The following is a 12,971-nucleotide window of genomic DNA, read 5'->3' as shown; positions in this document are numbered from 1 at the left end:
ATGAAATACAATAATAAAGATCAAATAAAACCTGGAATGAAGTCATATACATTGTCATTAGAATGCCCCAATTGAAATGCCATTTTATATAATCTTTGTGCCTGCTGCTCCAACTATTGATTTACTGTTAGTAGTCTTTTAAACAATTTTTTGTAGACAATCTAATGAAATGTCTTGGTACCCTATATAAAATAACTGGAACACCAAAAACATTGTGTTTGGAGTCGATAGACGACCGACAATCAAACCGAGCGATAACTCGCGTATGAATTATAAAGAAACGGACTTACCGATGTGTCAATACCGTATCAAACCTTAGTTCCTTTTGTGGCCATCGGTATACGTTCCAACTCCAAGTTTGAATCGACTATCACGCTCATCTTAAGCTGCTACTAACGACTTGTAAAACTGGCAGGAACCACTCAGCAATTTCAGTTGATGGAAAAACTTCGCAATCCGAGTAAAGAGATTCTTCCGACACTGTATCATTTCTTGAAGAAGTGTGAAACGATTTTTTTAAAACTTTTCTTCATGATTCAATTTTTCAGAACACTTCAATTTAAGTTGAGGGGAGGTACAAAAACATATTTTTCTTAGGATAAATTTTTGACGTGCGAAAATTGATTCCACCCGTTTTTGAGCACGGCTTACTCAGATCTCCTCGACATTCTTTGGAACTTTTAAGGGGAGAGAAACCCCTTCAGAATTGCTACTGGATATTTCATGGGAGGTTATCGGATTTTGGGGGTACTATTGCAAATTCTTTAGAACTATCGATGGAAAATGGAATTTCTAGAAAGAAATTATTTAAATTTCCCACCAAAAAGTCTTTGAGAACACATTTTTTTGCCATTTCTGTAAAAAAGCTTTTCCTCAGGAAATCGCTTTAAATTTGCAAAAGAAATAGCCACGGGAAATATTTCTGAATGTTTGTTCAATGTTAAAATTACCTCGGGAAATAAATCTAAATTTCCACGGAAAATTGCTCGGAATTTTATCGAAAAAAGTTTTGGAATTCAGATGGAAATTCTTGGGATTTCACGGGATGATTATTCAACGGGATATTGCATGAGATTCAGGAATGTAAAATTGACATTCTCGACTCGACTCGATTTTTTTCGAAATCCTGAAAATTCTTCGGTTTTCTACTAATTTGAAAGGGCGTGGAGACTTATAGGTCCGATGCGTGACAGATGTTAAGCAGTGGCGCGCCGATGCAAAAGTGTCGTCGACGGTGGCGCACACCTCTAGGAGGAATCGAATTCAACAGACATAGACGAAGCTTTTTGATTCCATTTTAAATTGATTTTTTGTTGGATTTTGTGCAGTTTGATTTTGTTTGAAAATCGAATTTTGTTGTAAGGTATACATACTAAAATGGATTTGAATAGCTGAATTTTTTAAAACTTAATTCATTTCCAAAATTTGGAAAAGTCTACGTAGACTTCAAGGAGGGGAGTCTAGGAAAGTCTACTAGGGGGAGAGGTTTTGAAAATGTGAAATTTTGGGCTACGTGGTTTGTGGAGCACCTAAAGGAATTTCCGGAGGAATGTTCGAAAAAATTCCTATAGGAAATTCGGAAAAAGTTCCTGGAGAAAGTTCTAAATAAATTCCAGATGGAAATTTCGGAAGAATACCAAAACTATCTTCCTAGAGTTTCCCAAGAATTTTTTTGAGGAATTACTGGAAGAATTTTAGTTAGAAATTCCTAAAAGATATTCCTTAAGAAATTAAAAAAAAAATCCTAAATCTTATTCCGAAGGTTTTCTTTTAAAGGGTTTTTCGAATGTATTCCTAAAACAGTGTCCGTAGGTATTCCTATAGAAATTCTTGAAAGATTTTACATGGGTATTTCTACGGAATTCTTGTAGGAATTTTCAAAGGGCTTCCTTAAAAAGTTTTCGAATGAATTTCTGAAGATAAAAGACTCCGTAAAGGAATTTCCGAAGCAAACCCCGAAGAAATACTCAAATAAATTTTCAAGGGAATTCTTAGAGGAAGTTCTGAAGGAATTCATTAGGGGAATTCTATATTAAGTGGAGGATGTAATGTAAACTTTTGCTGTGGAGATACAAGATATAGCTATTAGGGTATTCACCCCATCAGTCTGACTGTAGCTAGAAATTGTACAAAAAACTCTAAAATTCATAAAAAGCATCATATGCCTTGCGGTGTAATTTTTTTTTCTCAGCTCAAAATTCTTCACGCCGATACACGCCGCCGCCGCCGCCGCCGAACATTGCCTACGGCGTGACGCCGCCGACGCCGCCGCCGCCGGTGTAAAAATGGCCTTACGCCGCCGCCGTTCACAAATACTTCGGCGCACAGGTCTAGTCTCAACATTAGAATTTCTATTGTTCTACATGCTCTGGAGTATGTTGAAAAACTCGGTTCTTTAGGATAGTTTCTACTTTTTGATGTATTGAAACCATTTTTGCAGCATATATGACATCATCATCAATAGAGCATAAATTGGTGGTGATATTGAAAGCATTTCGCGATATTCCTGGAATCTTCTCTCTTCTCCCGAGAACTGTTCCCTGGTTTAAGTGATCAGAAACAGTGAGTTATTATAAATATGTGTAAAACGGTTACGCAGTTTTATCTAATTGGAGTTTTATTATTCGACCGACGTTTCGACACGAGTATAATGTTTTCTGTAATTACTCTTTCCCTGCAGAATACACTATCCAGCTTTTTACGCTAGCCAAAAAGAAACAAGAGGTGAATCGAATTTGACGTGTGCTGTGAACATATTTTTTAATATTGTCTTAGTAGCTATGGATTAGTTGCAGTTTTGCCAATTTTTCACATCAGTTTTGTTTTGAAATACGATTGCAGTGCAATTCAACATTTGGAGATTCACATGTTTTTATGTTTTAAGAAATAAAAAATCTAATTGTATATTTATTTCTAGGATTTACTTTACTAGCGATTCTAGAAGATTTCTTCAGGAGTTCAAGAGAAAGTGTTTTAAATTACGATATAATGGTGAAATTATCTTCTTGCGATTTTCTATTTCTGAGAGGACTCTAAGGAAAAAAAAGTTGATATGGAAGGAAGCCTCACAGTGTTCAGGTAAAAACAAAGTTTATTACCTAATCAAAAATAGGAGATGACCAAGAAAAGAATCTAGTGGCTGTCTGGAGCATTTCTCGGATGCCGCAGAATGTCATAGATGAGAAAAATGATTGATTTTATTCTTAGATGCTTATTAAATTTGAATAATATACAAGGAAAGTAGTGTCACTGTTATATTCTTAAAAACGCACGCAACCTTAGGATACTTAAACTTTTTATTCTACCTAATAATATTTAAAACTTGAAGAATATGCTTTTATAAGATATATTATCCCATATTTCGGAGCAGGTTGCTAGGATAAATCTATAAACTGAAGTGGACACACCAAGTGTCAAAAGAGATTATTCAAAGCATATTCGAGTAAAAAGCTGGATATCCGTGTCGAAACGTCGGACGAATAATAAAACTCGTTTTGATTAGATGAGACTGCGTAGCCGCTTTACCCATGATTTATGATTGAACATTACAGTCGACCCCACTACAATAGATTATAACATGTGATAGATTTAGTTCGGAAAAGGTATTGGAGAGTAACCGCCCCTTCGGTGGGCTTTGATCCCACTGGGGTCGTGGGATCAAAGCCCACCGAAAGGGCGGTTACCCTCCAATACATTTTCCGAACTAAATCTATCACATGTTGTACGTATGCATAATCAAGTTTCAGACATAGTAATATTTTTGCATTGATTTATGATTATGAATAACAATATTTATCTTTGATACAACCACAAATAGGATTGAATCAACCGTTGATACAACTCTCGAATATATTTGTTTTCACTATGCTTTTCAGCTGTCACTGTCAAATAATACATCAGAAAACAACAATATTCATGTTTGTTTTTACAATCAAAAATGCTGTTCTACTTTATCGACGAAAAAACAAAAGAGGAAAAAGTGACAGAAACAGAATCGAACTAGTTATATGGGAAGTGAGTCATCCCCTTTACCTCTGCACCGTTCTTACTTCTTGTAGACGGTATGATCTATGTTGATCAGTTTATACAGTTTTTCCAAATAATGAAATGGTTGTCATAAGAACGATATTATTATTGTTTCAATCATGCGATTATTATTGTTGTTTCAATCTTCAATGTTGTTGTTTTAGCATATTCACATGCGTTCCCGGAATGCCACGGAACCTGACCTGAAGTCTGAGATTTCACAAGATAATTTTCAAATCACATCAAAAAGTGGCCACTTCCCCGGGAGAAGCAGGTTCTCAGAATATTACGGAACATGACCAACACTACTTAGGTACCTCAAATGGACTTTTTTGAACATGTCTCATAAAAACCTGAAGTTTGAGATCTCGCAAGATGGGTTTCAGATTAAATAAAAAACTTGACCTACACTACTCAAATACTTTGAAATAGATTCTATTGAACATGTCTCGCGAAATCATGGAGTTCAACATATCGCGGATGGGCCATGGTATGAATATGTATCTTGTGTGGCAAGTACAATGGATACACTATGTCCAGGTAGACGAGAATGTTTCCCACCTGAAAACATCCTAGACCGGACCGAGAATCGAACTCGTCATCTCCGTATTGGCATTCCTACGCCTTTGCTCGCAAGGCTAACTGGAGATCTCTTGCATGAAGTATGGGCACACCAAAGATGAGTTTAAGGGGCCCCATACACGCTCCGACATGTTGTATAACTTTGACTCCACCCCCAGGAAATTTGGTTCGGTCGGAGTAAAGTCGGATCGTCTGTGGGCAAGTTGTACTGTCCAACAGTCGTACAACTTGCCCACAGACGGTCCAACTTTACTACGACCAAACAAAATTTCGTGTGGGCGGAGTTAAAGTTGTACAACATGTCGGAGCGTGTATGGGGCCCCTAAGACTCATCTTTCAGCAAGCTCATTCGGTTTAAAAAACCCCACTCCACTCGACCTCGATATTATTTTGGAACCAGGCAGCCAATTCCAATTCTCTTCTCCCCAGTTTTAATAATGAGAGACATAACCGGTTCGTTTAGTGGGTGAATCGTCTAAATCGGTTGAGAATCAAAGAAGTTATGATTTTTTGAGTCATTTTTAGCGTCATTTTAAGTATCAAGGTGGGATGAGCGTTAAGGATGATTTTTCAAGTATCTCAATCGTGGCTCATTTATACTTTCTGAACAGCGTGCTTTATGCGTGTTGAGAAACCTCTTGTGATCCACGAACCAGAATCTGCGGTATTTAGGGAGCGGGACCATTTGGGCAGCACCCCCTATTCCCGTCCACAACATTAATAACTCGACCACGTTCCAACCAAATGGCTTGATTGTTTGTACATCACTAGATATCGACAGAAACTAACCATGTACTAAAAAACAAGTAATTCGGTTGTAATGCGCTCGAGTAATGAACATTGCTGACGGGAATAGGGGGTACTGCCCAAATGGTTCTCTACCCTATTTGCTGAAATCGCATTAAAAAATGTTTCCCAGCTGTTGTTAGATGACGTGAAGGCAATATAATCGCTTCAAATTAAACATTGTATATGAGATCCGGTGACCAATAGTGTTATACACTAAGGTCGATTTCTAGCCGCGTAAACCCCAACATTAGCTTAAATAGGGACTTCTTCGTTCAGAGGTGATCCAGCCTAAAGCTGCACGTGGCTGCACAGTGTTTAATTTAGTCGATTTCATAATCGAAATTGAATAATTTTTAACTGTTGGTTCCAGATGTTTGATGTCTTCTACACTGTTTTTAGAAATAAAAAGAAAAATCTTTTGATGTGATGAGTTTGATGATTTATCCACCTAGAACCCAAACATTGAAAGTTGATGGAGCGCTTATTCAAACAAAAATTTATTTTCTCAGCTTCCAATTTGTTGGGGCCTTAAAAACAGTTTTTTTGTTAAATAACTTGGCTGCGCATATGCAGCATATGTTTCGAAATGGACAAATTGATACTAAATTTGCGAAAAAGAATCCACGTGTCTTGGCGGGACTCGAACCCTCATCTTCCTGCTCTCTAGATAGGCGTGATAACCCCTACACAACAAGACCACTTAAAGGTCACGTTTGCGGAAAAGCCATCAGAATCCGAGTATCAACCTCCACCGCGGTTAGGTCTTTTTTTGCAAATCTAGAGAGTAGGAGGTTGAGGGTTCGAGTCCCTCCAAGACACGTGGATTCTTTTTCGCAAATTTCATATCAATTTGTCCATTTCGAAACATATGCTGTGCATATGCAATGCCAAGATATTTAACAAAAAAATGGTTTTCGTACGGCCGAGTTGCCGAATAATATGCAATTAATTGTAGTTTTTTGCCTTTCTCGTATACTAAGTATACGTAAAGGCTATAATTTCACTCCAAAACCAAACTTTTTATAGAAGGCTCGGAGACCCATAGTGTTATATACCAATCGACTCAGCTCGACGAATTGAGGTGATGTCTGTTTGTGTGTATGTATGTATGTGTGTGTGTGTGTGTGTGTGTATGTGTACAAATGTTGTAGACACTTTTTTTTGGAACTTAGCATTACCCGATTTTCTCGCAACAAGTTGCATTCGACGGGGAATGCGGTCCCAATGTTTGCTTTTGAAAATTGGCCTGATCGGACATTGCATGTCGGAATTATTGAAAAATCATTGTTTTTTCCCAAGGGTCCCCCTTGGAAAAAATTTCAAAATCGAAAAAATTTTTTCTAGAATGGTGGAAATGCATAGTAATTAATGCAAAAATATGCAAAATGATAGAAAATATGCGATCTATCCCCCTAAAGTGCTTTTTTGACCTTTCCTATGTGATTTTATCAGTACATTTTACGATGCACGAGAAAGGCACCATCGCCGCTAGGTGGATTAATCTGGGTTTTTTTAAATATATTCAACCCGATTTTTTTACATTTTCGTGGTCTTCTTCAAAGTTATTCGAGCCTACAAGATACGCATGTTGAATACAATAGAGGGGTATACCTCGTTAGGCATAAAGACGTTCGTCAATCATGCCATTATGCCTAACGTCCATTATGCCTAGCGTCCGTTATGCCTAACGTACTTGCATAACGTCGTGGGCAGCCCTGACTTTGTACCGTTAAATGTACAATAACGATCCATAAAGACATAAAAACGATCTGAATCCGAATCCGAAAAAACATCTGATTGATCATGATGATGATGATGATACTACCATCTATTGTAGCAAGGCACCTACCGATAGCACTGGCCATATCTGATAAACGATTTCAGCATGATTATATTACTGTTGGTATTTCATCAAACTCCTGTATCAAGGGCCAAAAATGGGTGGGGTGGTTCCATAAGCAGAGACACTTATGCGAATCCACGGGATGAATAAAGAATCTCCTTCCAGAAGAAAGTTAGTATACATACAATAATATAACCTAGCCTTCGTTCCCAGATTGACCCAATAGATGGGGAGAAGAGCCCGCCCTTTATCCACGAGATGTTAATAATAGGAAGCCTTTGTGCGAAAATGATACCCAACTATGATGTTTTTTTTCGGGATGGTCCATCGTATGCATGGAAGTTCACCTTTGTGGTATTTGATATGAATATAATTTTAAACCTTTGGATTTTTTTCTTCTTAATTTTGACGCAGGGAAAAAATGCGTCCTTCCTCTAACTGTGCTTACTACGATTAAATCCGAAAAAAAAACATCTGATTGTTCCATTAAACGCTGCCATAAATCCATAAAATAGTTAAGTATTATCCATAAAAATAATTTCAAGATCACTAACTAGGAAAAATGGTTCCGTTAGACATGATCAATAAAAACAATAACATTCCTGCTATTTTCCCATAAACGTATGACAAAGGATCCATAAATCTTCATGCATAAAAAATCAAATTTGGCAAATATTTTTATCGTGATGATGATCTATAATTTTGATCATTTGATTCGAACTTTGCAGAGTATAGCGAAGTTCTATTTGATCAAAGTGTTGAGATAAGAATCGTTTTTGCGGATGACACCTTGAAATCATTTGTTTGAATATAACTTTTAAGAAGAATTTTTGCATTTTTATGATCTTCTCCTAAGTTGTTTAATATGTTGGGATAACAAATAGTAACAATAGTAAGCCTTTGCTGAAGAAAGTAAGCCTTTATCTTAAAAAAAAAATAATATGCTCATTTCACCAATTAAAAAGCTTTCTTGGGAACCATTCTCACTGTACATGCTTTGGAGTTTCATTAATTCAAGACCACGGGAAATTTACATTCCTTCCGAAATAAAATATCGAACAAATTTCTGTAGGTATCTGTTCTATTATTAGCAACATTCTCTTATATTGGTGATATCCGTAAAAACTTCAAAGAACACTGATGGTAATTAGGAATATTCTACCAATCATTATTGCCTTACTAAAAATTTTAGTTGAACAAATATTTTGTTATTCGTTTGGGAGATTTCAATATAAATGCTTCAATTTAGCAAAAGTGATGGATGACGGCCACATTGAAGCTGGTTTCGGAGTTCTCCGGGGACTGGTATAAAGCCAAAAATGGAATCAAACTTTAAGATTAAAAAAAAATACGGTTAGAGTTCTTTTGGTTTTTACGTTCTTTTAGATTTCAATCGTAAAATCCACTTAGCGACATGATATTTATGCACCAGAAAAGCCAAAAAAACGTGTAGAAAATATTGAACTGATTTTTTTTTTTCATTATTCGTAACATATCGATTATTTTTACATTCACTCAACGCTCTTGCTTTTTATGATCAATAATACAAGCTGGTGTGGATCGCTGTTGGTCGTGTTTCGCTGGACAATTGATTCAAATTTCATATCAATATGAAAACACGTAATATGCATATGAGTTGTTAAATAATTTAAAAACTTTATTAGTCATATTGTCGAAAAGCCCAATCATATTGATTGTTAATCGCTGTCTTTCCAAAACCGGATTACTTTTTAAAATTTATTGATCATGTCTCCCACACATCCACGTAAATATTTGTATGTCTATGATACCATCGTACTCAGCTGAGTCATAAGCGACAGGCTTCTAACGGCATGACACATCGTCTTCGCGGAATTGCCTACTTGAGATCAACTTCTGAACCTATTGCGATTGCACGATTTTGTGTGACGTTTTAGTAGCTTTAATGTATGGTCACGCAATATATGCCATCCAAACCATGTACTTCACGTCATTGTACGTTGACTGCAATGTTAATAAAGGGTAGGGTAAACGAAGTCATTTACTTGGCGCTTTTAAAATCTAGCATGTCGTGTCTATCTATGCAGGCAGCAGGTGAATAGCCTTACGCTACGCAACAGCGAACATCGTCACACGTTCGCGTGACAGATCGTTCCGCCCATCGTTTTCATTCATAAAATCGAATTCGAGATGAATGGTGGGCTGGTAAAGGTATGTGGTAACGGTTCTAATAAAAATTTCTCTGTTATTTTCTCTTCTCAATGATCCCTTGTTTACAACACAAATATGGATAACAGACTTTACGCTTCGATTAAAAAAGAGAAAAAAAAACAATATAAATCACTCATAGCAGGTATATATAAATCAACATGCCTGGATGAACGTAATGACAAACATGCTTCATCAATTCGTTACATAAATTACTCAAATACTTATTAGTTTCGTCGTTAACGTATTTTGTTCATTCATATTTGCGTTTATTGTATCGACCTTTTAAATATATACTATCGCATACCCTTATGGATGGTTGTGTAGCGAACATGTTCGTTGCGGAGTAATAAACATCCGCTTTCACCGATTGTAGAGCCAAAAGGTTAGGTCAGTCGTTAATTAATTAAGCAGACGATCTCCGTCGCGCTAAGCCAATTTATCGTTCGGGGAAGATCCGATGCTCGGAATTGCAATTGGACCAAGCATGTGTGTGCTGTGCCGCCCACCAAAGCCACATGGTCGAGGTCAATTACTAAATGGCAACATCTTTATACCCGTCAACCCGTCTGAGGTTCAATCAAGATTGATTTCAAGCTGTGAAGAGCGGAATATGGGAATAATTCATAGTCGTTAGCTAGAGAATGCTTGCGAATGGGCATATCACTCACCATATAATTGGGTAACTGCTTTGGTTCTACACATTATAGTTTTCATATTGATTCTACTAAATACCTATTAAAGAATAAATAGCAAGTTTACTGCTATTGTAGATTGATTTCAGCATTTATAAAACAAGTTTACAATTATCAATCCACAGTCGACAAATTTTGAACTCTTGCTTTGTCATGCTTAATGATAAATCGCCATCTCCGGATTGGCAATCCTTGGCCTTTGCTCGCAAGACTTACTGGAGACCCCAAACGAAGGGCAAAGGCAAGTATTATTGAAATTTGATGATCGTGTTGAAGTACAGAACTTCAACTTCCTGCTAGGAATATTTGATGAGACTTATCAAGAAGCATTGGAAATCTATGACGGAAAATATTTAATTAGTTTTTGTATTTCTGATTTTTTGCTCTGTGTCATTGAAAGTTGAAATGACTTGTAAAAGAGTTAATTGAACATGATTCTGGGTAATGAATTTCAGTATTTCTTAGGTGATCAAACGAGCTCTAATCGTTTTTGTTCGCGTATAACTTTTGCTCTTAACCATCGTCTGGTTCGCGTTGGTTCAAACATAATTGTATTTCATGAAAAATGTTATCCATTCCTCACCGAATGATATGTCATTTTGAATAACCAAAAGAAAAATTAAGACTAAACGTCTTATTTTACATCGTGTGTGACTCGATACGTATTTTTGTTGAAACTCTAAGAAAAATGAAAGCCATCATTGGTTTGCATATAAACCACATAATGCTTGCAAACATACTGAACCTTCCAACAAGTTCATGTTAGTAATTACTGCAATTTTCCCAACGTGTTATCCGCAGTTTCCATTAAGAAATTTTCCCAACGTCGGAGGCGCTCGTTTCCACCAAGGCAGACGTCTGCTGCAATTTGGTCACTCGGTTAAAAGGCTTTCAATTTCGCACGGCTGCGCGGCCTACAGACGATTTCATTTTCGCTTTCGTTCATGCCTGCTCGTACTGATAGAATGGATTGTTTACCTTGATTGTTAACACTTGTTTTTTATGTTTTCTTTTCCATACTTGCAGGGTACTTCGGAGAACAAAATTACGTTTACATCGTTGCCCAATTCCGGCTACAAAGATATTGAATCTGATCCACGAGAAGTAGGTGCTCGACTTGTGGACGGGCCGAACCCCCTGGCGGGTAGGCTACAGTTGCTAAATCAGGGAAAATGGCGATCGGTTTGCAGTAATTCGAAGAAGTAAGTTGGAATTTGTTTCTATCTCGAAAAGTAATGTTTTGGAATTGGAAATGCATTGAATCAAATAAACGAGGAATCGAGGAATGGAATCATGGAACCGAGTAGGCAAGTAATCAATTATTCAAGAAATCAATTATTCAAGTAATAAAGTACCGTCGTTCGGGGTGACATTGGGCCTAGGGGGTAAGATTGGGCCAAAAACGAAAAATGTTTCAACTCCTAATATCTCAGAAACTGTTACGAATTTTGATCAAAACTTCAAACGGTTCGAAATTATAGTAAAATTCACGTCTAGGAAACCACAAAATGAAATCCAAGAACTAATTGTGCTCGTACCATAATGCTTGGAATTTGAATGTAAAACTATTGATCGAATGAACCCGTATTAAAATAGTGTCAGTAATGCCCCACAAATCTATTACATAACTAGTTTTTAGATCGATGGATACCTGGTTATCATGTTACGATAATCTGTTGTTGTTTTATCGAATTTTATGAATATTTCTATAGCGGTTCTGGTTTTTCGTAGCAACGAGCAATGCACGCTGAAAAGGGGTGAGATTGGGCCAAGCCTTTGGTTGATTTGCCATACATAGTAAGAGCCGTAATGTAGGCAATTATTTTTTATGAACGATTGAATCGTTGCATCGTCACCGTTGAATTTTTTGTACTTGGCCCAATGTCGCCCCCTGTGAGGGGTGAGAATGGGCCAATTTCAAACAACATATAACGATATAACTTTGAAGAATTTCCCTAATTTATTATTTTTTCTCCACACAGTGATAGATTCCTTGTTCAAGCTTGTTCCAAACTAATTAAAACTTGATTCCAATGTGAAATACTAGAGCTTTGTAACATTTATTTGGAGCATACCACATTTTGGACCAATGACACCCCCGTTGGGGGTACTCAAATAAGCAAGTCATGAAGTAATTAAATTTTCAAGTAATTAAGAAGAGTAATCAAGTAATCAAGTAATTAAGTAATTGAGTGAACAAGTTATCAAGTAATTAAGTGATAAAGTAATCAAATGATTAAGTAATCAGGTAATCAAGTAATCAAATCATCATGTAATTAAGTAATCAAGGAGCCAAGTAATCAAATAACCAAGAAGCCAAGTAATCAAGTAGTCAAGTTATCAAGTAATCAAGTAATCGAGTAATCAAGTGATGAAGTAATCAAGTAATTGAGTAATCAATTGAGCAATCAAGTAGTCAAGTATTCAAGAACTTATTTAATCAAGTTTTCAAGTATGCAAAATTTTCAAGGTGCAAAGTAATCAAGTTATAAAGTCATCAAGTAATCAAGGAATTAGGAAATCAAGCAAGCAAGTTATCAAGTAATCAAGTAATAAAGTAGTCAAGTTGTCAAGTAATCAAGTAATCAAGTAATCAAGTAATCAAGTAATCAAGTAATCAAGTAGTCAAGTAATCAAGTAATCAAGTAATCAAGTAATCAAGCGATCATGTAATCAACTAGCCAAGTAATCAAGTAATCAAGTAGTCAAGTAATCATATAGTCAAATAATCTAGTAATTCAGTAATCAACTAATCGAGTAATCAAGTGATGAAGTTATCAAGTAATTGAGTATTCAAGTCTTCAAGCAATCAAGAAGTCAAGTATTCAAGTTTTCAAGTAAGTAGTCAA

General features: G+C 36.4%; 1 protein-coding gene across 4 annotated transcripts in view; it reads left to right on the top strand.

Moving 5' to 3' along the window:
• Positions 1–12,971, top strand: part of LOC134213187 (protein bark beetle) — a 78,680-nt gene that overhangs the window by 44,026 nt on the left and 21,683 nt on the right. For all 4 annotated transcript variants that reach the window (XM_062691894.1, XM_062691895.1, XM_062691892.1 and 1 more), the window contains exon 3: positions 11,149–11,324. In XM_062691894.1, the coding sequence (XP_062547878.1) occupies positions 11,149–11,324 (176 nt within the window). The remainder of the gene's footprint in view (positions 1–11,148; positions 11,325–12,971) is intronic.

This window comes from Armigeres subalbatus, chromosome 2 (assembly GCF_024139115.2).
Source record: "Armigeres subalbatus isolate Guangzhou_Male chromosome 2, GZ_Asu_2, whole genome shotgun sequence".
NCBI lineage: Eukaryota > Metazoa > Arthropoda > Insecta > Diptera > Culicidae > Armigeres > Armigeres subalbatus.
Note: the sequence above shows the minus strand (reverse complement) of the source record. Positions and strands in the feature narration are given on the sequence as shown.